The 25800-nt window shown below is 35.6% G+C and overlaps 1 protein-coding gene across 1 annotated transcript in view; it reads left to right on the top strand.

Moving 5' to 3' along the window:
- LOC136846844 (serine/threonine-protein kinase fray2-like) overlaps nt 1–25800 on the top strand; it is an 84269-nt gene that overhangs the window by 53420 nt on the left and 5049 nt on the right. Inside the window, exon 9 of the mRNA XM_067118113.1 lies at nt 12768–12892. Coding sequence (XP_066974214.1) covers nt 12768–12892 — 125 coding nt within the window. The remainder of the gene's footprint in view (nt 1–12767; nt 12893–25800) is intronic.

Here is a 25800-nt window from a genome sequence, read left to right on the forward strand (position 1 = left end):
CGCTTGTGTCCCCCCCACCACAAAAGGCGTTGCTCTGAGATTAATCGCCGGGTCTTAGCGCCATCTCCCGCAGGAGACCTTTGCTTATTGGCTCTCCTCTTCTTCTTATTGCTGTCGTTGGAGCTCTCTCTCTCTCTCTCTCTCTCTCTCTCTCTCTCTCTCTCTCAATATATATATACATACATATATATATATATATATATATATATATATATATATATATATATATATATATATAAAATATATATATATGTATATATAGAGAGAGACCTTACAGACCTTACAGTTCGTTCGGGTTGCCCCAGGAGGTCCCTCAGTGTGAGGCACCTGTGATGTCTACCAGAGAATTGCTAATGCATCTTCCGGTATATTTTGCATCTTCCAGTCTTGGATGGTCTGGGATGCATCTTAGATATTTGTCGAGCTTATTCTTAAACACATCTACGCTCACTCCTGATATGTTTCTCAGATGAGCTGGTAGCGCATTGAATAGACGCTGCATTATCGATGCTGGTGCGCGGTCGATTAATGTCCTGTGTGCTTTCCTTAGTTTTCCTGGTATCGTTTTGGGCACTATTAATCTGCCTCTGCTTGCTCTTTTTGATATTTTTAGCTCCATGATGTTTTCGGTAATTCCTTCTATCTGTTTCCATGCCTGGATAATCATGTAGCGTTCTCTTCTTCTTTCAAGACTATATAAATTTAAGAATTGTAGTCTTTCCCAGTAGTCAAGGTCCTTAACTTCTTCTATTCTAGCTGTAAAGGACCTTTGTACACGCTCTATTTGTGCAATATCCTTTTGGTAGAGTGGGTACCATATTATATATTATTGCAATATTCAAGTGGACTACGTACGTACGTTTTATAAAAGAGAGAGAGAGAGAGAGAGAGAGAGAGAGAGAGAGAGAGAGAGAGATGGATGGATGGATGTATGATATTTAGGGCAAAAGCCCAGGCACTGGGGCCAATTAGGCCATTCAGCGCCGTAATGGAAAGAAAAATTATGTTAAAGTTATGAATTCATGAAGGAAATGATTAATAAATAAAATGAAGTGATGTGACCAATAAATAAGGGTGTTAAGTTTAATGAATGATGTGCTATATACATAAAAAAATTAATGTCATTAAAATTCTACGTGATGTAATAAATTAAATAAAATTAAATATCGTTAACAATTTTAATACACTTTAAAAGAGATGATAGCAGAAATATCTGCTTCATCTCCCAAAATATCAGACAGGGATTTACCTGAAAATATCTGTCTCTTTGGTTAAAATATCTGCGGCAGACCACCAGAATGTGCTCCACTGTTAGTGTCTCGTCACAGTAAGCACACTCTGGAGGGCTGCTTCCTTCTAAAATAAACTGATGGGTCAGACGAGTGTGCCCAATCCTTAATCTGGTTAAAATAACCTCTGTTTGTCTGTCAAGCTGGAATGACGAAGACCACGGTAGTATATTATCCCTAATATTTCTATATTTCTTATTATTGGCAAGAAGGAGAAGTCCACCTTTCTTGCCATTTATAAAACATAAGACCTAATGGGACCTTTTAGATCTGTATGAGGCACTTTTCTGAAAGGATTCTGATAAAATACTAGCAGCTTTCCTTCCCTGTCTGCCATCTCGTTTCCGCGAATCCCCACGTGAGAAGGGACCCAACAGAAAGAGACTGATTTACGTCGACAATATATACGAAAAAGCCACTCCTGAACTTTTTGAATTAATGGATGAAAGCTATTAAATTTTTAATAGCTTCTAAGGTGCTTCTAGAGTCTGAGTATATGACAAAATTAGAGTCACTACTTTGAAAAACTAAATCTAGGGCAGACACTACGGCTGTTAATTCGGCAGTAAATATTGATGCAGAGTCAGGTAATTTAGCTGTGTACGCTGTATCACCAAGGATAACAGCACAACCAACACCACTATCTGACTTTGATCCATCTGGATAGATTTTCGTAAAATTAGTATGGGTAACATCGTGCTCTAAGAATTTTCCCCTAATCTCTTCTACAGTGCAGTTCTTTTTGTTAAACAGTTTCTTAAATATTGATGCTTCTGGGATAAGCCATGGAGGATTTACAGGATATTCTACTTCCAGGACTTTCTGGGATTTAAGGTGATTATTCCTAACATCCTCATTCAGTCGAATTTGGAATGGTTTAGAAGCTCTTGTACCAGGAAAACTTCGAGAGTCTGTTTCCTTTAGTGCTTGAAAGGAGGGATTTTTGGGAGCACTTTTCATTCTAGCCATGTATCGCAACCCTAGCTCTTGCCTTCTTAGATCAAGGGGTAAATGATCTGTGTCGACATAAATGCTTTCAACAGGCGAAGTTCTAAAAGCCCTGAGCATATTCTCAACCCCATGTTGTGTACAACATCCAGTTCCTTTAGCTTGGTTTTACAGGCTGAGGAATAAATCTGACAGCCATAGTCTAGCTTAGATCGACACAGAGAGTCATATAGCCTCAGAGGGATTTCTTATCAGCCCCCAACTAAATCCAGAAACAACCTTTAAAATATTCATAGATTGTTTAACATTAAACTTTAGGGCATTTATGTGGCTAGCCCATGTTAATTTATGGTCAATAGTCATCCCCAGAAATTTAACTTCACTCTCATAAGGAAGGATGGACCCTTTTTAAACTAAGTATGGGAACCTCTTCCACACCCGGCACCTGGTGAATCTTACTGCAACTGTTTTGGAAGAGGAGAATTTGAAACCATTCTCATCAGCCCACTTAGTAATAGCATTAATAGACCTTTGCAAATGTTTACATACAGACAAGGAATCATATCCTGTGCAGTATATTGCAAGGTCATCGACAAAAAGCGAGCATTTAACAGGGGGCGAGATTTTTTCAATCACACTATTTATTGCCACTGAAAAAAGTGTTACACTTAAAACGCTTCCTTGGGGAACTCCTTCCTCCTGCATAAAAGGTTGGGAGAAGGAGTTTCCCACTCTTACCTTAAAAAGTCTGTCTGTTAAAAAGGAATATATAAACCTGACCATTCATCCACATATGCCCATATTGTGCAATTGTTTCATGATGCCAATTCTCCAGGTAGTGTCATATGCTTTCTCCAAGTCAAAAAATATGCCAATGGTCTGACACTTTTTGGCGAATCCTTACTGGATTTGGTTGGTCAGCCTCAGCAAGGGATCAAGGGTGGGGCGGTTTTTTCTGAAACCAAATTGAAATGGCGATAGTAATCCTTTGGTCTCCAGGTGCCAAACCAGTCTAGTATTTATCATTTTCTCCATCAGCTTACATGCACAGCTGGTAAGAGCTATTGGTCTATAGCTGGTGGCTTGGGAAGCATCTTTATTAGGCTTTTTAACAGGGACAATTATGGATATTTTCCAGTCAATGGGTAAAATTCCAGTTTCCCATATTTTGTTTATAATCTTCAGTAAATATTTTTTGGCATCATCTGGGAGGTGTTTCAGCATTTCATATATGATTGTATCCTCACCTGGAGCTGTGGATTCACTTGAGGAGAGTGCCTCACGAAGTTCTCTTAGGGAAAATTTGTAGTTGTATGGTTCAGATTTTCCCGAATCAAACTTCAGACACATTTCAGAATTCCTAATTCTTTGAAATTCTGGAGAATAATTGTTAGGGCTGGAAACTTTAGAAAAGTGTTTTCCTAGCTCATTGGCAACTTCAGTGGGCTCTGTGATTAGAGTGTCATTTATTTTTAATGAGGGCAATGGTGACGCAACAAATTTTCCACTCAGTTTCCTTATTTTGCGCCACACCACTCTTAGTGGGGTCTTGGAGTTTATTCCATTAATATAGTAAAGCCTACATTCTCTTTTGGCTTTCTTATAAAAGCGCCGCTGCTTGGCTAAAGCACGTTTGTAGATTAATTTACACTGAGGGGAGCCACTAGTTTTGTAACGTCTGTAGCATTTCCTAGTCACTTTTCTCAGAATACCACATGTCTTATTCCACCAGGGAACTGCAGGTCTATGAGGTTTGCCTTTTGTTTTGGAATCGAGCCTTCAGCACTCTTCAAAGTAGATTCAATAAAGTAATCATACGCATCTAGATGAGAATGAAAGGACTCAAACTCCTATCTAGATTGACACCCTTACTGAATTTATCCAAGTCTGCGTCCTCTACCTTCCACGTAGGTAAAACTTCAGATGCAGCATTCAGAGCATATTTCAAATGGATCGGGTAGTGATCACTTCCATTTAAATCTTCATTAACAGACCAATTAAAATCAAGGTGGATACTAGTTGAAGAAATACTAAGGTCCAGTGCAGAGAAATGATTATCGTGAATGTTGTGGAAAGTCATTGACCCATTATTATATAGGGTAACATCATTCCTGTCAATAAGGTCTTCGATTAATTTCCCTTTGCTATCTAAAACCGACTTCCCCAAAGGGGGTTGTGGGCATTAAAATCACCTAGCAGAAGTAAAGGAGCTGGAAGTTGGTCAATTAACGACTGAATATCTCAATGTTAAAATCAAGGTCTGGTGGAATGTATAAAGGAGCAGATTGTTATCCTCTTTTCCAAAATGACTGAAATAGCGACAGCTTGTAGTGTTGTATTTAATTGTATTGTGGAGTGCTGTAGAGATTTATTAATAATAATTGCAGCACCTCCATGGGCACGATCACCAGTTGGGGATATGATTTAAATATTGAATAATTTAGTCAGGATTATAAGCAGAGTTGCCTAACATTGTTTCCTGTAGGCATATAATCCTGGATTGAATTCATGCATTAAAACTTTAAGGTCTTCTGTACTGGCTCTGAGACCTTTACAGTTCCACTGAAGAATATCGAGCAAGAATGCTAAGGTGGTAAAATGTGCTACTTCCCACTCCTTGGAGGAAGTACTGTTCCTAGGGTGGAGTGGGAAATTCTCCTTTATAAGAGATTGTTTTCTTAATCCCTTTTCATCTGAATTGGTGTTCAGGGTCTTTGGTTGATCTTCATATATTTTATTATGAACCTGATGTCCAGAATTACTACTGTGGTTCTGTGCACCACTAATCCTATTTGTCTTAGGGCGGCAAGACTGAACTGAACTCAGATGTTTTGGTTCTGAAACTACTTTTGGAACCACCTTTCTAGGAGGAGAGATGTCTTCCAAAACACTGAACCCATTTGAAGTTTTATTATAAAATTATCATTATTTGGGAACTATTTCTTGTGCGTTTCTTGGTAGTTGCAACCATAGTTTTATTATTATTTTTGTTTGTGGCTGTGGCGATTGATGGCTCTGAACAAGCTCTATCTAATTGGGATTGTTCCTTTAGCTTATTTTGGTTTGAAGTATTTTCAGAATATTTTCCTGAATTATTGGTTGATTTTGGCACCCTTATTTTTGAAGATAAATCGACAGCTGTGGATGTGGTGGAAGATAAATTTTCTGTGCTTTTGGAAGTACAATTTTTAGTATTGGACTTCAAAGCACTTGCCGACGAAAGTTTCTCACCAGTTTGGAGATTTTCATTATTGTTTATGGTTCGAGAAATACCAGGTTTGTGATATCTTCTATCAGACACAGTTATTGGTGGCCTTACATTGTTGGAAGTTTTCATAAGTTTTATTACAGAAGCATACGTAGTGTTGGCACTTTGTTTGCCCCCATTACCGTGCGCTTTGCTTCACTAATGCTGATATGTTCATTATCTGCCACTGCCAACACTTCTTGTTCAAATTTATATCTGGGACAAGCCCTAGAGTTTGGTGTGTGATCACCCTTGCAAAGAAAACAGTATCGGGCTGCTTTGCAATCATCAAAATTATCGTGCTCTGCAGAGCACACAGGACATCTTTATTGTTATCGCAAGAGTTTTGAATGTGGCCATATTCAAAGCATTTGCGACACTGTCTAGGACTTCTTTTATATTTTTAACCTGCATCCTCTCATGGCCAACAATGATGGTATCAGGTAGGTAACTGGAGGAGAAGGTTAAAGGATAGCTGCATCACCACCCAGTTTTTACATGAGATACACAAGGAGGGCATCGATGGAGAATCTCCTCCTCTTTAAAAACATGCAAATCTTTTGAGTAAACTACTCCTTTCAGTGTATTAAAGAATCTGTGAGATGAAATAGATTCAATATTTCCACTTTCAGGAGGTTTAAAGTTAGCTAACAGAACTGCTTGAGTCTCATTTCCAGCTTTTATTAGAAGGTTCTTTCCATACCGTTTTAAATTTCCAATGGGAATGGAACCAACCTTGCTCTCAATGCAATCAGCAGCTTTTATCAAATTTTCCCTCCCTCCTTGTAGATAGCAACATGCCATAAGGGGAGGAAGAGCTCTGGTACATGGGACTGGTCCATGTTCTTCAGCCTTTGGAACAAAGTCAAATGGCTCATCATTCAAGTTTTTCACTGAAAACACTTTCGTGCTGACAACCGAGTCATTCAGAATGTGGCCATGGAGTCTTTGTTGTGCCTCACTAGCTTCCAAGGGAGAGGAAAATTTGATAAAAGCACAAAATGACTGCTTATCTTTTTCTAGAATTAATTTAATTCTTTCCACTTTGCCGAATTGCTTCACTACACTGTATAAACATTCGTAATCTAATGATAAGTTTACATTAGTGCAATAAAGGACCCTATCATTTGAATCAAATCCACCAGATTTATTAACACCCTGGTGTCTCAGTGTTTGGTTCCGTCCAACAGCCAAGCCCGTATCCATGTTCATGCCAGAAGTCGTTGACAGTGCCGTTAAGTCGTCGGATCCAGGGGAGGGAGAACTAAAAGCCAAATCCATAAGTTTAAACCAGTCCACATGCAAAGGTCCAAAAAGTGCACACCCGACACCCAAGAGCCCCCGCACAGACCCCGACAGCATATCAAAAAGGACAAACTGGGCAGCTCTACTGCTCAGCTTCCCCACCCCAACACACTCCCAAAGCCCCCGAAGAGACCCCAAGATGCCAAGCATGCACACATCAGACCACCACACACAAACTGGTTCATCCACCCACCCAAAACTGCTTAGTCATATCAAGAAAGTATCGTAGATCAGTCAGGTATTCGCATTCTCCACCAATGGCACAAGTGAGAGTTGACTCCCAACAGTCCACCCCATACCCTACCCTTTCAGGATAGCACCAGTACGCTTGCAGTGGCCCAGGTATAAGCCAATCCGCCTGCTGGGAGTTCTGCCCCCACTAATGGGGACTGACTCCCCACTCCAACCGTACTGGTGGGCTTCCAGAAAAAAGCCAGGAGTCCCACCTCCAAAACCCAGCCCTCCCTGGATTCCGATGGGCTGATCCCCAGAGATGGTTCCGCCCTCAAGATAGCAGTGGGAAGAATCCCATCAACATCTCTTAGGTCTAAACTATCTCGGGTGGCGACTCAACCACCACAACTCCCACAATTAGCTTCGAATGCGAACCCCTTCCAAAAAATGATCCCTTCTCAGACTACTTAAGCAGAAAAATTTTGCGAATGTGGAAATGTCCACGCCATTTAAACCAAAAACTATGTAGGATGATTCGTCAGGACCGGGCCCAAAGGCCAGGGTCCCTTAGCCCTCACCTCGTCAAGGTGTCCTACTCGAGGGAGAGAGAGAGAGAGAGAGAGAGAGAGAGAGAGAGAGAAGAGAGAGACCAAGAGAATCATAAGAGACCCAAATGTCTATTTCTCTCTCTCAATATATACATTATATATATATATATATATATATATATATATATATATATATATATATATATATATATATATATATATATATATATATATATGAGAGAAGAGAGAGAGAGAGAGAGAGAGAGAGAGAGAGAGAGAGAGAGAGAGAGAGAGAGAATTCCTTCTTAGGACAGCTAAAAAGACCCAGAATTTATAGACTTCTCTCTCTCTCTCTCTCTCTCTCTCTCTCTCTCTCTCTCTCTCTCTCTCTCTCTCTCTGTGTGTGTGTGTGTGTGATCTTGGCTCAACCCATTCCAAATTAGTGGTCATTAATCTCTCAGTGCCTATATTAGCAGCTAAATTGAACTATCCATCTAATGCTTATGGGCCAGAAATTGCCTTCAGTGTGTGACGTGAACATAAAGTCAAATAAAAGCATTAATTCAAAGAGGACTCAAAGGAGGTAGAGTTTTATATTTAAGCAAATTAATTAATTATTTTTGTATTCGTAATGTAAAATATTGTGAACGTATTAACATTTACCTGGCTGTGACTAGTAATGTATGGGTGGGTCCGTAAAACTTACAGTATAAAAAGATAAATGTCGGCATATCATATACATATCACGAACATATTGAATACATGCTAACAACAGTAAGTGGCATCTAATGGTATACCCATATAAGACTGACGTTGGAATCAGATCGTATATTTGTCACAAACATGTTGAAAAAAAGTCAACACCAGTAAGTGGCATCTTATTGTATAGCCTACTGAAGTTGACATGTTTCCAACATGTTTGTGATAAATATATGATAAAATTCCAACGTCAGTCTTATATAGGTATACCATTAGATGCCACACTTACTGTTGTTAGCGTGTTTTCAACATGTTCGTGATATGTAAATGATAAGATGACGACATGTGTCTTTTTATAAGTTTTACTGTAGTGCAGACCCACCCATACATTACAAGTCACAGCCAGGTAAATTTTAAATATATATGTATATGTATATATATATATATATATATATATATATATATATATACATATATATAATATATATATATATATATATATATATATATATATATATATATATATATATGTCACGTTAAGTGATGGTTTTGCGGGAACTGCTGGTTCCCCGCTCGTTCCCTTTTGTGGATTGCTGCCTCCTTACCTTCAAGTTTTTTTTGTTTTGATGTTCTCGTCGGTGAGCTGCCGTTTTTCTATCGTCAGTCGGGTCTGGTAGGGCAGCGAGGTAGCGGCAGTGGCAGCAGCAGCAGGCAGTTTTTGGAGTCGACGTTGGTCGAGTTTTTGAGCAGCAAATTGGAGCACGGCTACGAAGTGGAGCACGACGTAGAGGTGGAGTGTGACCATGAGTAGTCGTGTGACCACGAGCTGCTCATCTTTGATGACAGCGTGAGGCTGTCCTGACGTCTCCATCGGGGGTTTTCTGGTTTGTGGGTTTTTGTCCCTTTTGTGCAGCTGAGGGCTGTCTTGGTGCCCCGATGGAGGACGTATGTTTGGTATTTTTTTTCTGCCTGCTGTTGTTTATTTTTGCCTTTTTTTTGTTTAATGCTACTTTTTGTTTATTTAACTTGCTTTTGTTTAGTGCTGCCTTTTGGCTTATTTATTGTACTTATGGTTTTTATCTTTTTGCCAGACCTGACTCACTTATATAATTTGTAAATAAATTAATTTTAAGCTCATTTTATTGCTTTTGTTGTTTTCTCCTCCTTTGTTTGTTGCATCTGCCGTCAGTCATGACAGCCCCGTCCTGAGTATATTAAAGAACCTGCATAACGACCCACTCGGGTCGTTACAATGGCAGACCTGACTCACTTATATAATTTGTAAATAAATTAATTTTAAGCTCATTTTATTGCTTTTGTTGTTTTCTCCTCCTTTGTTTGTTGCATCTGCCGTCAGTCATGACAGCCCCGTCCTGAGTATATTAAAGAATCCTGCATAACATTTTTGCTGTTTAGCAATATATATATATATATATATATATATATATATATATATATATATATATATATATATATATATATATATATATATATATATATATATATATGTATATGTGTATTTATAAATAAATAAATATATAATATATAATATATATATGTGTATTTATATATATCTTATATATATTATATATATACAATATTTATAAATACACACACCACACACACAATTATATATACTCACACCCTGAAACCCAGTATGCACAAAACAGAATAAACAAACAGACAGTGAAGAAAAAGCTCCATACCAAAAGCACCATAAACAGGAAACACTATAACAAAAACAGCCACAAAGGAGCCGCTCAAAATCCAGACACAATTCCTTCTCCATAAAACTAAACCATTCCGCAATTCCCAAGAACTATTCCGCGACCTAACAAGAGAGGAGTTGAGTCCTACAGAAAAGAAGCGGAATCAGGAATCAGGAATCGGGAAGCCACATAATCTCTTCAACGTCGGAACCATCATCAGGGTTCTTGGAAAATTGGGAAGACGGATTTGATACCAGGTGGCGAAGTTTGCTAGACATTTATGAATTACTCCAGGTCCCAGGGAGAGAGAGAGAGAGAGAGAGTAGAGAGAGAGAGAGAGAAGAGAGAGAAGAGAGAAGAAGAAGAAAAGAAGAAGAAGAAGAAGAGAGAGAGAGAGAGAGAGAGAGAGAGAGAGAGAGAGAGAGAGAGAGAAATAGAAGAAGAAGAAGAAGAAGAAGGAAGAAGAAGAAGAGGAGAGAGAGAGAGAGAGAGAGAGAGAGAGAGAGAAGAGAGAAGAAGAAGAAGAAGAAGAAGAAGAAGAAGAAGAAGGAGAGAGAGAGAGAGAGCTCTTCAGAGAGAGAGAGAGAGAGCCAAGTACGAAGATCTTTCGCTCATCGGTGCTTCCGGGACGCCAGGAAAAGAATCCTGCTGCTAATGATTTTATATTTCACGGGATGAGGCTGAGAGCTTCCTAAAATAGGCCGTTCAGGAAAAAAGATCAGTGATGGGAGGCAAATATCTTTGAATTCCAGTTCTCTGGATTTTATGGAAAGCTGATATGCACAGAATGTTTTTTACCGCCATTTTAATGGGAGGATTAAATCAAAGGGGAAATTCTAGTTTTTTCCAGTCAAAATAATACAGGGTATGATGGATGTATATATGTTTATTAGCCAACACAAGAAGAATATCTCAGCAAGTATAGTTTCTGAAGTGTTGTGACTATTTGTCTAAGGTGCTGATACAAATGTATCTTCTTTTCCCAAACTTTCATAAGAAAAAACTCGAATAAAATCTAGAATGATCTATTTTATTTCTAATGTATTCTTCTCATCTCTAAAATCATATCAAACTTGAGCATCACTCCTTAAATTTGGTGCCTTAAATATATCCTTAATTATCCTTTTTATATAATGCATGATCCTGGTATGAAATCAAATCTATTTTACGTGGCAAAACAAGTTCACACTGATGGGACTTTTGTGGCCATAGACCCAGTTTCTCACGATTTCTATACTGTAATTTTGGGGGTCCTGCTTCGGTACCTCTCTTTGCGTTCTCAGTGATCATGAATATGAATTATGTCAGTTCTTACGGTGTCTTTTATATAAAATAAGTCTTTTAAAATTTTCATAAATGGTGATCTTTATGCCACTGGATGTCAGTTAGCATCAGGGGGTCTCTACCTTGCTGACAAGATTATTTGAAATGGGAGGAGGCTACTCTTTTCTTTTGTTAGTTGTGGAAAGGACCTTTATTGCTAGTTATGAATGTATCTATTGCTTCTTGGGTTCCTCTATTGTTATTCTTTTGTTTATTCTTATGTTTATCTCTAGTCACACAGAGGCATACAAGATTGGTCAAAGTAAATATTAAGCCCTTTCTAAAGGAAAATCACAGAATGACGACAAAACATAAAATAAAAAAATAAAAAACAAAACTCCATAAAAAATCCTTCTAATTATAAAAAATCTTATAATTCACCTAAATAGAACAAAGAGAGAGAGAGAGAGAGAGAGAGAGAGAGAGAAGTCCCTCAGTTCCTTCTAATTGTAAAAATCTTTTCATACACCTAGCTGTTTCGTTGAAGTGTTGTTTAAAAGGAAACGTTTGTTCTTTTCGAATAAAAGGAGAAAGAACAATATGAAGAACAAACGTAAAACCTGAAAACATCAGAAATGTTAAAGTTCAACGAAAGTAGAATGGAGAGATTTTTCTTCATGACAATTTGCAATGTGACGTCATTTTCGGAAACTGCCGAATAAATACTTCAATTCTTCTTCTCTCTTCCTGCGTTAAGCTCTTTCTTTGATTTCGAATCTAGAAAGGGGGCTTTTACAAAAGCTGGCAGGGGAAAACAAGTAGCATTTCGTTGAAGAATAAACAAAAACGCGTTTTATTTTGAATGCAGAACTCGAGTGAAATATCCTCCCTGGAGACACCTGTTGGCCGAGCCTTCTGGTGGGAAATATTCAAGGCAGATTTATCACTACGCAAGGATAGTTGATATATGAATTTATTTTCTCTAACAAAAGAATTTTAAAAAAGGCTTTCGAAATGTCTGCTGTTACCCAGTTTATTTGCTTTTCCTAAAATATACTGTTTTTAGAATATATGGATTTATTTTTCCTTACAAAAGAATTCTTACAAAAGGCATTTGAAAAGTACTGTATATTGTTACAAAGTTCATTTTTTTTCCTAAAAATATACTGTTATTAAGGACCAATAAGGATCAATAAATGTGGAAGAGATACAATCTTTACCTTTTGGTGTTTTATCCACACACGAGTTTCTACACACTGCAGTTTTACATATCTGTCTAAAATGATTTAACTTGCACTAAATCTACCCATGAAATTAAGACTATACAAGTTAAAAATAAAAGAAAATTATTAATTATTGCATAAACGACCTGTGTTCCAGGCATGGATTTCTACATACAGCAGAAACGCATATTTGTCTAAAATGATTTCACCTGAACTATATATACACATAGCCTACATAAGCTAAAATGAAAGACAGTTCTCTAATTACACCATAAACGACCTGTGCTTCTCCCTGATGCCTCCAGAAGAACTAAATATTCAGCTGTAATTCACAGTAACAGTCCATTAACCTTTCCTTGAAGGAACGCATCATCAAATAATTTCGAGGAAGGAAGTGATGCTTCCACAATCCCAGAGCAACGGCCTCTGCTCCGAAGGCAGGAGGCAAAAACCTTCCTCGAAGCTCATTTCGAGGAAGATTGGAGAAGTATGAAACGTTTTAGCCTGAGGGAGAGACTGAAACTGAGTCTGCAGAGACAAAAAACGTTTTGCGTTATGAAAGTTGCCGTATCACACAAACGTTCATATCATCTTTGTTGATTTTTGGAGTCCCTTCTCTCAGACGGTTAGCTGGTTGGTTACAAGTGAGTATACCTTAGTTTAACCAGACCACTGAGCTGATTAACAGCTTTCCTAGAGAGGGCTGGCCCGAAGGATTAGATTTATTTTACGTGGCTAAGAACCAACTGGTTACCTAGCAATGGGACCTACAGCTTATTGTGGAATCCGAACCACATTATACCGAGAAAGGAATTTCTATCACCAGAAATAAATTACTCTAATTCTTCATTGGCCGGCCGGAGAGTCGAACCCGGGCCCAGCAGAGTGCTAGCCGAGTAAGATATCGACCCGTCCAACAAATTAACTACAGAATATATAAAGTGAATAAAAATTTGTTAAAAACTGTGAAATGTGAAAAATTAAGAAAAAATACTGTGACTGAAAATCCACAAGTATCTTAATGGTTAAAAGCTGTATTTGGCCTTATTGTGTTACAAAATAAAGTTATGACACAAATTGTGGTTTTTCTTTGATTCTGAACAGAACTCGCCTTGGGCTCATTCTTAATAAAACCCATTGCTGAGGTTGACAAACCCAGAGAGGACTCATTTATAGCCATAAAATTGATAAATACCTTATATGGGCTCATTCTTTAATATAACCCTTTGTTGTGGTTTATAAATTCACAGAGGATTCAGTTATAGCTACAAAAATATATAAATTTCTGTATGGGATGACTCATTCTTAATATAACCCACTGTTATGGTTAATAAATTCAGAGAGGACTCGGTTATAACTACGAAATATATAGATACTGTATAATATATGTTCATTCTTTAATATAACCCATTGTTGCAGTTTCTAAATTCAGAGAGGGCCAGTTATAACTACAGAATGTACATATAGTGTATTAAAATATGCATAGGCTGTAAAATGAGAAAAAAGGATGAGGGAAATGAAAAAAATGAAAACAAAATTCTGGAAAAAAGAAAATGAACAGTTGTCCAGTACAGAAGAGGCAAAGAATCCAAATTGCAACCGAGAGCAAACGGCAACAAATCCCTCTGAAGAGACGAAAATATAACTAAATCCTTTTATGTGCCTTCACAAAACATGTCCCGCCAAAACAAAAACAACTTTCACAAAAAAACAAATGAAAAAGAACACACAATGAAAGGGAAAGCGCAGTTGGATCACACACACATATACAGTAAATATAAAATATGTTCAGGTATATATATACATTATAAAGTCAAGTTCTTGCAAATTTAAATAATTTCAGAATTACAGAAAACTTCAGTTATTATGCTTTCATATTATAACAAGTAGGAGTATGAAAACTTTTAATATCTGCGTAATAAGCTGAAAACAAGTGTTTATACTTCTGTATATATATATATATATATATATATATATATATATATATATATATATATATATATATATATATATACTATATATATATATATATATATACATAGATTATATCTTACAAAGTATTTGCTTGAATTATTCATCGACTCTTCAAAATATGTTGGAGACATAATCTGACTAAAATTGTTAAGATATCTAACTACCTTAATCAAGTTAAAGAACAGAGTAGCATGTATATATATATATATATATATATATATACAGAAGAGAGAGAGAGAAGAAGAGAGAGAGAGAGAGAGAGAGAGAGAGAGAGAGAGAGAGAGAGATGTATATATAAATTATATATATATATTATATATATATATATATATATATATATATATATATATATATATATATATATATATATATATATATATATATATATATATTGTATATGTAGTGTGTCTGTGTATGTGGAACAAAGAAAGACAGAGACTGATAAGTCCTCTTTGTTTTCTGAAAACCCCCGTGTTTATTGGCCTTTAAAGAAATTTTGATAGTTAAATGCATCATCAAGAAGTCTGAAAGTGTTTCATAATGCTGCATAACTTTTCTCATTAACACGAAAAACTTCTCAGATAGAAACTCATACCGGAAGATTTCTATGAAGGTCAGGTTATTTCACTACTACTATTACTACTCATACTTCTATTAGTATTATTATTATTATTATTAATACGATATATGCCGAAACCTTCCTAAAAAGAATTAAGAAAATATTAGGACCTAGTCCCTTTTCTTGTAAAAATCGCCGTATGTCGAACACGAAAATAAAAGAAAGAAAAATCTTACATCTGAACCAAAAACTGTTTCCTATTAAGTAAAAAAATAAAAAAAAAGATCCAGTAATCATCAACAATATAATATTCAAAGCAATCTATTAACATATGACGCCATTTACCTCCACTCTCACCGAAAAAAAGCAACTGAGCAAGCTTCTGACCGACAGATTCGTTTGCCAAAAGTTAATAAATATATATATATATATATATATATATATATATATATATATATATATATATATATATATATATATATATATATATATATATATAAGAAACAGAAATCAATAAGAACCCAGTTCAGTAAAATCAGTACAGACACAGTCAGCAGAAAACGAGACAGGACATAAACAGACACACAAACTGATTAAGAAGAAAAGACCTTCATCAAATATTCTTCGAGATAGCACTCGTAACCCTTCTATATTCTATCGGCATCAGCAGCATTCCTTAGTGACAGCCGGTCCTGAGGCAAATAATGTACTCCATTCTTTTAAGTCGAAATAATATCATGGAAAACCTTTCGCAAAGGGCATTATAAATTTCGCTGGATAAAAGCAAAATAAAAAAATATATTAGAAGTTTTACGGATAATTTCACCAAGTGTCTCATTAATCAAAACAGTTCTGTAAAAATTATAACCATAATTTATCGTGCAAATATCACAGCCATAATTTAATAAATATACCAGGATTTAAAGAGTTTTTCTAAGCAGTCGCCCCAATAAAGGCATTGCACAAAAGGTATATGTAGTTTTACTTTCTTCCTTGGAATGCCGATGAAATTTATTAACAGCAAGGCATCCATTACAAAGACTTTTACGTCAGTGCTCTTACCTGACAAAACCCTTTTGATCCTCAGTCTTATCAAATCGCTTGCACGTTCATCGAATTTTATTCTGATTTATGTCATCATTTCATATTAAAGAGCCGCTGAGCCACTTCATCGTTTTCTGAAACAATTTTCGTATGACTAAATTCTCGGCCTAAGCAAGTATACTCATCAGAAAGTGCTTGTAGTAGAGTGATCCTCTAAAACATTCTTGAAGGATTCACCGTTTTATATTAAATTCATCCTTATTCACTCTTGCCAAACGCAAGTAAAAGTAATAAAACTATGATTGAAGCATTTATCAAATAATAAGAATATTCTGAGTAATTATCTGTTCGCAAAACCCTTTTATGTTAAAAAAATATAAACGTCTGTTCAAATCGTGTTTGATTCATCTCATTTTTGTAAGCTTACTTACGTTTTATAAACAACAATAGTAAAAACCTTCTCTTCTTTTGTGGTATCCATCGAGTCTGCGTAGAAAGAAAAACTAAACAAAGAAGGGGGTAAATACTGACATTTTTCCCCTCAAAAGAGAGAGAATGTGCTTCCCAGCACAGAAGTTTCACAGTTCTTCATTTTTCCTGGAAGAATTTCAGGAGAGAAGACTTGGGAGGAGGTCAAAGGTTTGCACTGGTATTTGCCCTGCTTCTTTTCCTCTGAGATCTCCAGACTTTTAGAATGGAGTTCATTCAGCCCAATTGTAGTGGTGTTAACTCTCTGTGGCAATGGTGGGATGGAAAGTGTTAGGAAAACAGTGTGTGTGTGTGTGTGTGTGTGTGTGTGTGTGTGTGTGTGTGTGTGTGTGTGTGTGTGTGTATATATATATATATATATATATATATATATATATATATATATATATATATATATATATATATATATATATATATGTGTGTGTGTGTGTGTGTGTGTGTGTGTGTGTGTGTGTGTGTGTGTGAGCATTCTATGATTGCACAGGCGTGTTTGCAGTATCATAAGCAAATTGTCGCTCTCTCTTCTTAACTATATAGTACAAAAATATAGGCAATCTAAAAAATTATTTTTCTTCCTGATCCGTAAGAAATCAAGATGTGAAGTGTTGTCATTCTTAAAAATATATAAAAAAAAAAAAGAGGAGCCTACATTTATCTATTATAAAGTGATTCAGCAATTACTTAACTCTTTCGTAATTGCATATTTGACTAGACTTGTAATGGCATTGAAATAATGGCAAAAAAATCTAAGGTAACTGTTGCATAAGATGAACAAACGGCATAGCATTAAGGAAGGATTTTTCGCATTCCCAGCCCCTACTCCAAAAAAAAAAAAAAAAAAAAAATCGGAAAGCAGGAAAGGCGCACAGAAAGAGCAGTCTCCCTTAGTCCCGGTAGTAAACTAAAAGGATCATCGCAGCGGGAAAAAGAGGCGAAAAGCAATTTTTGTTTTTCGCCATAATGTGAGCCGGAAATAAAAGAGTAAAGGGCGTCAAATGATCATGTCTGGCAAAAAAAAAAAAAAAAAAAGTCTTTCCGTGCTCTCTCTCTCTCTCTCTCTCTCTCTCTCTCTCTCTCTCTCTCTCTCTCTCTCCCTATTGTACAGGTCCCCACAACGGGCACGAAAAAAGAAATAAAAAATAAAAACGAGAATAAAATAACGGAACGGGCGAGAAAAGACAAAATCCTCTTTGAGCTGCTCTAATGTTCTGTTAAGTGATTCGCATTTAATGAAAAATGTTATTTGAGTCTCCTTTTAACTCTGCTTTATATTTGATAGGATCTAGGTCCTATCCTATGATAACAATTAGGCACTATTAGTTTGAGCTGAAAAGAGCAGCTGAAAAAGAAATTCCATACGCTCCAGAATCGGTTTGTACAGCTAAGTCTTTTTCTTGCAGCTAATATTCGTTCCTCCTTTTTGCTGACGCAAGAATGCGATACTCTGTCTGACTTGAAGTGACTGCTGTAAAAGCAATTATGGCTGATTAATTGCATATTTTGTCCTTGGATACTTTAGAATCAGATATATAACAAAAGAAAGGAATGATTAAAAGGTGTGTGACATTTCAAGAAATGCCAGGTCTATTGTAAGTAGCAAGACCAGCATACAGGAGAAAGGGTTGATAAGTGAACATAATAAAAAAAAAAAAAACCAAGGAGCCGTAGCAGTATTCATATTTGAAGGAAAGAGTCAGTGTTGCAGTAAAGGTCTGTGGGTTTTGGAACAAGAAATTCAGAGAATAAACCAAACGCTTTTGCCTGAAACGCAGTTACAGGGTCTAAGAAATATTTTTTGTAGAGGCGTATAAAGCTAAAATAAACGATTAAAAGTGGACATGCTGACGATAAACTGAAACGCTCAGAGCGAAGGCAGGCAAGAACTTTCGAACAACATTTGTCAGTTTTTAATTACGCCCGTCACATTTCTCGACAGTGACACAATTCTTCTTCTTCTTTTAACGTGCTTTTCCCATTTTTGTATGCGGTAAGCACGATGCCTTCTTTTGAAGGACTTTTGATTTGGCTTTGGGGTAGACCGTAGTCTCGATCGGCTGCCCTGCCTGACATCGCTTAGACCCCGGTAGCGTATGTTACATGTATCATACCAGACCCAACGCCCTTTCTCCCAGCAGCAAGAAGTTGTTGCGCCGGTAGGTCGAGAGTTCGAGACGTGTGGATGTTTGTTATGTTTTTAGGAAGATGTTGTAGTGGCTTTTGTTTTGTGTGTATTTAGTGACCCACCGTCATATCGTATCCTGAGTTTAGATCGATCCACCTATGCCAGTCGACATTCATAATCTACAAAAAAAAAAAAATCATTACAAAGGGTTTCATTTCTTTTACCTGGAATTTATTAGCATATTCTATTCTCACGTTAGTTTTGCTCATCAACCAATTTCTTTTCTGAATTTCCATCTCGTAAGACGAACCATCATAAAGCCTGAAAACGTCCAGACTTTATGTCGCACCTTGTCTTTGAATATTTATTCATACGTTTGTGTAATTCTACAATATTATGTAAAATAATATTTCCCTTACTTTTAGACATCTTGAAGTAATAATAATAATAATAATAATAATAATAATAATAATAATAATAATAATAATAATAATAATAATATATTTAAGTGCCTCAATTTGTAGTAGAAAATATTTTTATCTATTATAGATGGGAGTTCCCAATAGATTTCTGAAAAAAATCAAGGAATGAGCTGAAAATAGTTAACACAGATGAATAATCAAAGGGGCTAATTTATGTAGTATATCTATGGCATCATGACCTCATAAACCTGTAACGTTAGTCAGTAGGTGTAATGCATTGTAGATCATGATTATAGTTTTTTTAAAGGGATTTATTTTGACATAGGAATCTAAAAAAAACATCCATAGACTTTTTAGGGACAAATGAAAATTGATTATGATTGAATAGCAAGCAGGCCATTAGCTTAATTGGTCCGGGCACCAAGGCTGTTGCAATGCAACAGTGTCTCTTAATAGCAGTGATTGGATAATTCTTGCTGCTTTCATTCTCACAATAACTGAATTTACACCTTTCAGACATTCAACCCAATTAGTAATGACTTTACCAATGGCTGAGGATGGAGCCGTGACCTCAAAGAAAATAAAATATGAAGATTAATAATAAATTTGTAGCTATCTGTAAGTCTCAGGAATTCTGAAAATTGTCAGTGGAAACCAAATTGAATTACAAGGCTTTTAAACGAAGGAAAAAGAGACGTTGTGGCAAGATGCACGACAGAGTGAAAACTTTTTTATATATGAACCACAACTGCGAATATTTTTAATATATAAAGGCTCTTCGAATGGAGCCTGTTAAGAGCTCGGAAGTCAGAATGTCACTAAGGACGTAACAAATGAATCTGAAAAGTCAGTGGTAGGCTGATTGTCGATGTGCACACAAATAAATTTGGGGGTATTTTGGATAAATCATCCTTAATGGCGCTCAGGTTTAATGACCAGAAGCACTTTGCAAAGCGACTTTGGTAACAAATAAACTGAGTTTATTATTAAAATTTGCCAGATATTAAATTTCTCGCATTAAAGTTACAGAATAGAAGTCTGAAAGAAGATAGGCAATGCTGAACAAAGAAAGAACAAGATTGTGCACTACACACTAATGGGCTGAATGACTAATGTAAAGGACGTTAAATCTTAAAAAAAAAGTCATACCCTTGACTCTTAAGATGAGAGTAAGAAATTTGGAAAGATATCTAAAACCTCAAGGTATCGTGAAAAAAGAATTTTCTCTCTCAGCAAAACGGAAGTTATGATTCAAATCTCTTCTCAACTCGTGTTGATTTCTCATCTGAGGGCATTCATTGAATCTCATCAAGAGAAATTATTCTTTGGTCAGAATCACAAAGGAAATGAGAAATATTGCAGAGAGGTTGCTAGTTGAGCTGTCGTCATTAGATTGGAAGTGGGTATTTCCTTCAAGATACATGCAATACACACACACACACACACACACACACACACACACACACCTTACACACATACACACACATATATATATATATATATATATATATATATATATATATACTATATATATATATATATATATATATATATATAATAATATATACACACAAGGTTCATAAAGCAAACTTTCGAAAAGGAAATACAAAGTATTATACTTTACGAACACACACACGCATGCACTCATATACATATGCATACAAATACGCGCACACATCACAGAGAACCTCAGTAATAGGGAAGGTTCAAGAGAGGAGATTCTATGTTTCCAAGCTTTCAAGAGCTTGCTGCTTCCATCTTCATTGAACCAAATAATGAAAAAGCACTCACATATCAGGCGGCTCTATATGCTGTACCAAGTACAAGATCATCAGCAGCTTACTTCTCCTAATCCTGGCCTTTGCCCTGGGTATTAAGTCTCGTCCAGAGGGCATCGCCTTCACGTGACCTTTGCAGCTGCACACGGAAAGGTCACATGGAGGCCATGCCCTCTGGGCGAGACCTAATAACCAGTCAGAGGCCAGGATTAGACAGCTTACTGACGTTCTGTGTTTACATATACGTCTGAAATTTATATACTTTTTATTATTTGGTTCATTGAAGGAGGCAGACAGACCTCCTGAAAGCTTGAAATAAAGATTATTTGTTCCTAAACCTTCCTTATTATTAAGTCCTTTGTAGAAGTAATATTTATACATAGTGAATCTGTGTTGTTTATGGTAATATCTATATAGATATATATATATATATATATATATATATATATATATATATATATATATATATATATATATATATATATATATATATATATATATATAAATATATATATATATATATATATATATATATATATATATATATATATATATATATACTCTCACGAACATATACTATGTATATATATAATATATATATCTGTGTATGCGATGTGTGTCTAGGTGTGCTTCTCAACACCTAAAAATTTTTCCTTCACACTGCAATACAGTTGTCAATATTTACATGTTATTGAGGTACTTCGATTATGTGAAAATGATAGGTGAATTGTTGAAGATATTTCTCTAAGAAGCAAATAAGTATATTATCCCATAACGTATTTTTATGTTTTAATAGCTAAATATACTGAATTTATTAGAATGAAATAAAACATAGTGTTTTCCATGTTTTGACACGTAACCTATGCTGCATTTGAGATTTTATTCTATCTTACACCTCATTGTACATACTTTATCACAGCTTTCTGTGGTTCAGATATATCTTTATAGAGAGATAAGTCAATATAAAGCCTCTTACAGATCTTTTTAATTTTACTTTATTTTCGTCGCTACTTTTAAGATAAGAAAAAACGCCATTCTATGCAGTTCTTGTTCAAATTACAATACTGAACTTTTCTTATGCAGTATCCATTAATTAAGTATCTCAAACTATAAAGGAAGTTTTGACTGGAAGTACACTTTTCTCTTTAAAGTTGTTTATTTTCTTTTCCCAATTTTAAAAAAACCCAGTATCAAAATACGCTACATTTCTGCACACATAATTAGCACTTCTGAGAACAGAATAAATGCTGACGCAGGAGGAATCTCTGTTTTCGTCCTTCCCAAGTGGACATTTTAACCAGACCTTTTCAGATCCGAGACTTTGCAGAAAGAGTGGCAAATTGGTCCTAAGTTCAGTTCAAGAAAAACTCTTTTTTAAAGGTTTCACCTCAAAAACGAAAAGAGAGGCAGGAAGGTGGACCAGGTGACATAGCTCTTCGGTTTCTGATAAAATGTTGGATAGATATCTATCTCTTTTTACTTTAAGCCTCTGTTGAGTAATTACTAAATTATATTCTTTATACCAAATCGGAACTCTGCGAGATAAAAAAAAAAAAATACAAAGGGGCTCATAAAACAGATTTTCTCAGCACCCATCATTATAAAACCCCTTATTTCCTAACAACAATCTACCTTTCAGTTATTCAGTAACTAAATAAAGATATCAATTATTCTATGATATTATTAGGATGTTATTCCAATTAGAACCTTAAAAGTTCAAGCCCAGCTTATTACATTCACTACAATTATATATATAAATATATAAAGATAAAATGAATGAATCTTGAAAAAAATACATTAAATGATATAATTTATATATTTTAATACTATATTGAACATCGGAGATTGATTGCTTATCAATATCTAGCATATTAAAACTTACTTTAGTATACTAGCCATTAAGAATATGCTGATAATTATTCTTTCTCAAAACTAAACGTCTAATAGCAATAATGTGATTCATAATAAAATGAAATAAAAAATATTTATCCTCTCACTGAACCCGTGAACTCTTTGTGGTTCTTTTAATCATTTCTTGTTGTATTGGATTTGAAAAAATGTCCAAATAAACGCCACAAGGATCTCACTTTCGCATTAAGTCGAAAAAGAGCAGTTCGCTCGGGCAAGAAAGTTTTCTTCTCTTTTCATCCTTACTATATTCTTGTAACAGTTCTAGAAAATAAAAGCTAGCATGTAATGATTTAATAAGTAAAATTAATGAAATTGTTATAAAAACTTTCACACTTTAATCTCTGAATTATAAACGAGTTCCCTTGGCGAATACTTACTTCGCCATCTGTCGCTTAATTAATGTTGCCTAATCCCCTTGAACACACTGCACCCTCCCCCTTCCCTTACTTTCGCGAACATCCATGAATCGTGTATAATATGGCACCTCTTTTCAACGCCTCATTTATGCCATCAGCACTATGGCTGTTGTCTCTTATTTTCCCTCATTAACACCTAGATTAATCACTCTCTTGTCTTTCTGTCCGCCCTCAGATCTTAAAAACTACCGAGGCTAGAGGGCTGCAAATTAGTATGTTGGTCATCCACCCTCCAATCATCAAATATACCAAACTGCAGCCCTCTAGCCTCAGTAGTTTTTATTTTATTTAAGGTTAAAGTTAGCCTTAATCGTGCTTCTGGCAATGATATAGGACAGGCCACCACTGGGCCGTGGTTAAAGTTTCATGGGCCGCGGCTCATACAGCGTTATACCGAGACCACCGAAAGATAGATCTATTTTCAGTGGCCTTGATTATGCGCTGTGCAGAAAACTCGATTGCGCCGAAGAATTTCGGCGCATTTTTTTCTTGTTTATGAATTACACCTATGTCTTGCATTTTTCACTATCATTTCTCACAGTTCATCTGCTTCATCAATCTGTATTATTTTTCAAAACCTTGAAAAGGCCTTTCATGAATATACAGCTGTGAGGAGTTTAAAACATCATTTTCCTACTCGATGAAAGAGCTGAAGCGAAAAGTTCCTGAACACAAGAAGCCTCTTGACGCCATAACAATCCTCCACCTTTTTTTAAATAACGCCTTCTCCGTTTGAGATAAAAGTAAAATATTCAGAAAATACTCTCCAAAATTCAGAGAGCAAAATATATAATTATATTTTGTACACTTTGAATCTTAGACTGACATTAGACATGTTGCTTGTTTTATTTCTATGATATTATCGCTTGTTGTTGATGATCATCTTTTCGTGGATGACATTTCATTGCAAGTAACAAGTTATACCCATACATTAATCACGTACAAGACATAAACAGGAGATGTAAACATAAGGTCTATCTATAATAATGGAAAATAAAAACACGAATTATTAAACCACTGAAATTCTGAAGGATTCAACAAGGTAGCAAAATGAAATAAATTTGAATATGAAACTACACGCAGTGATGGTGAACCACTAGACATACCGTATATTTCATGAAGGTAACAGTTTATAAAATAAATATCAAGTATCTATAGAAACAGTGCCAGTATAACCTCGGCGTTTCCTTCTCTTCTTATTTTTTTCTTTCTCTTCCTCTACCCCTAATCAATCTTTGTTTCAAGGGCGCAAAGCTATAGACACCAATGTTACACGATACAGAGAGAATGGTAGCGATAAAACAGAAAAAGAAAATATAGTGAAAATAGTTTAGCTAACATTATCAAGTTTTCTGCAGTGCATTGTACTGAGCAGCCGGCGATCACTTTCTGACCACAGAGCCGGAGCTCGCGTTGTGCAATTACCAGGAGTCGGTGATTTATTGTTGTCCAATTAGCTGGCTATTGTTAGCGGGCGTTATCGATACAATAGGAATTTCATTCGTCTGTGATGTAGCCTCTGCCCGCAAAGAATACGTAAAATATATCGTTAGTTTCGTTGACTGTTTCCTCCTTTTCATTACGAATTCAGATTTACATGGAATGGAAGTAAAGTGATCAGGGAAAATTTGGTCATTAAACATTTATTGCTGCCCTTGAAGTCGTATATTTGAGATGATTTTCATCTAATTTTATCAAATTTTCTGGTACCATTACACACCCCACACAAACATTCTGGAGGTGACCAAGACGAGAATTGTAAAAGCATCAATACCATTTACAAACAGAGAAGTGCACCTCTGCTGTAGCCTACTAAAGCTTAATGGAAAATATTTAAGGAAAAGATTAACTAATAATTATTAACTTGAAAACTATGCACGTAATCTGCTTTTCTTACCTTATTCTAAAGCCATTTTATTCAGTAAAATATGTTATTTCAATTGTGATTGCATGGTAATTATTCTATATTATTTTTAACGGACACAACTTAGATGACTTATGTTATTTCAGAATCTTATTCCATAATTACTTTTTATATAATACTAATTATGTGAAATGCAATAATATAATAAACATTCTATTGCTGCTTTCTTTTATTAACTGGCATACGTTCGAGTCCTTACATTATTCTTGGTGAGAGTTTCCACAAAAAAAAGGCAATAAGAAAGGAGATTTTTATATATTAAAATGAATTCTGAAGCTTCTTTCCAAGTGCGCTATCCAGACTTCGATTAGGTTTGCCTCAAGGAATGTGTTTTCCTGACAGCGGCTGGAGTAACCGTTCTTTTCCTCAGGCGAGGAAAAAATGAAGATATGGGTGAGGGTGGGGAGGGCGACTTCTTATTCGAAAATTTCAGATATGCTAAGTGAGTGATGCAACTCTTGAGTCGAAAACGGTTCCTCCCAGTTACTGCTTTTTTTTAATCCTGCTTCCATTCTACCAGAACGTTATGAGCATAGCAAACAAATTCATTACAATATATCCCTTGGCTGAAAAAAAAGAAACCCGCATCACTATATCATCATTATGCTATAACAGCACGGTGTTATATATATATATATATATATATATATATATATATATATATATATATATATATATATATATATATATATATATATATATATATATATATATATATGCGTGCGTGCAAATGTTCAGCAACTGTAGCCAAATATC

The sequence above is a fragment of the Macrobrachium rosenbergii genome, chromosome 15 (assembly GCF_040412425.1).
Source record: "Macrobrachium rosenbergii isolate ZJJX-2024 chromosome 15, ASM4041242v1, whole genome shotgun sequence".
Classification (NCBI taxonomy): Eukaryota; Metazoa; Arthropoda; class Malacostraca; order Decapoda; family Palaemonidae; genus Macrobrachium; species Macrobrachium rosenbergii.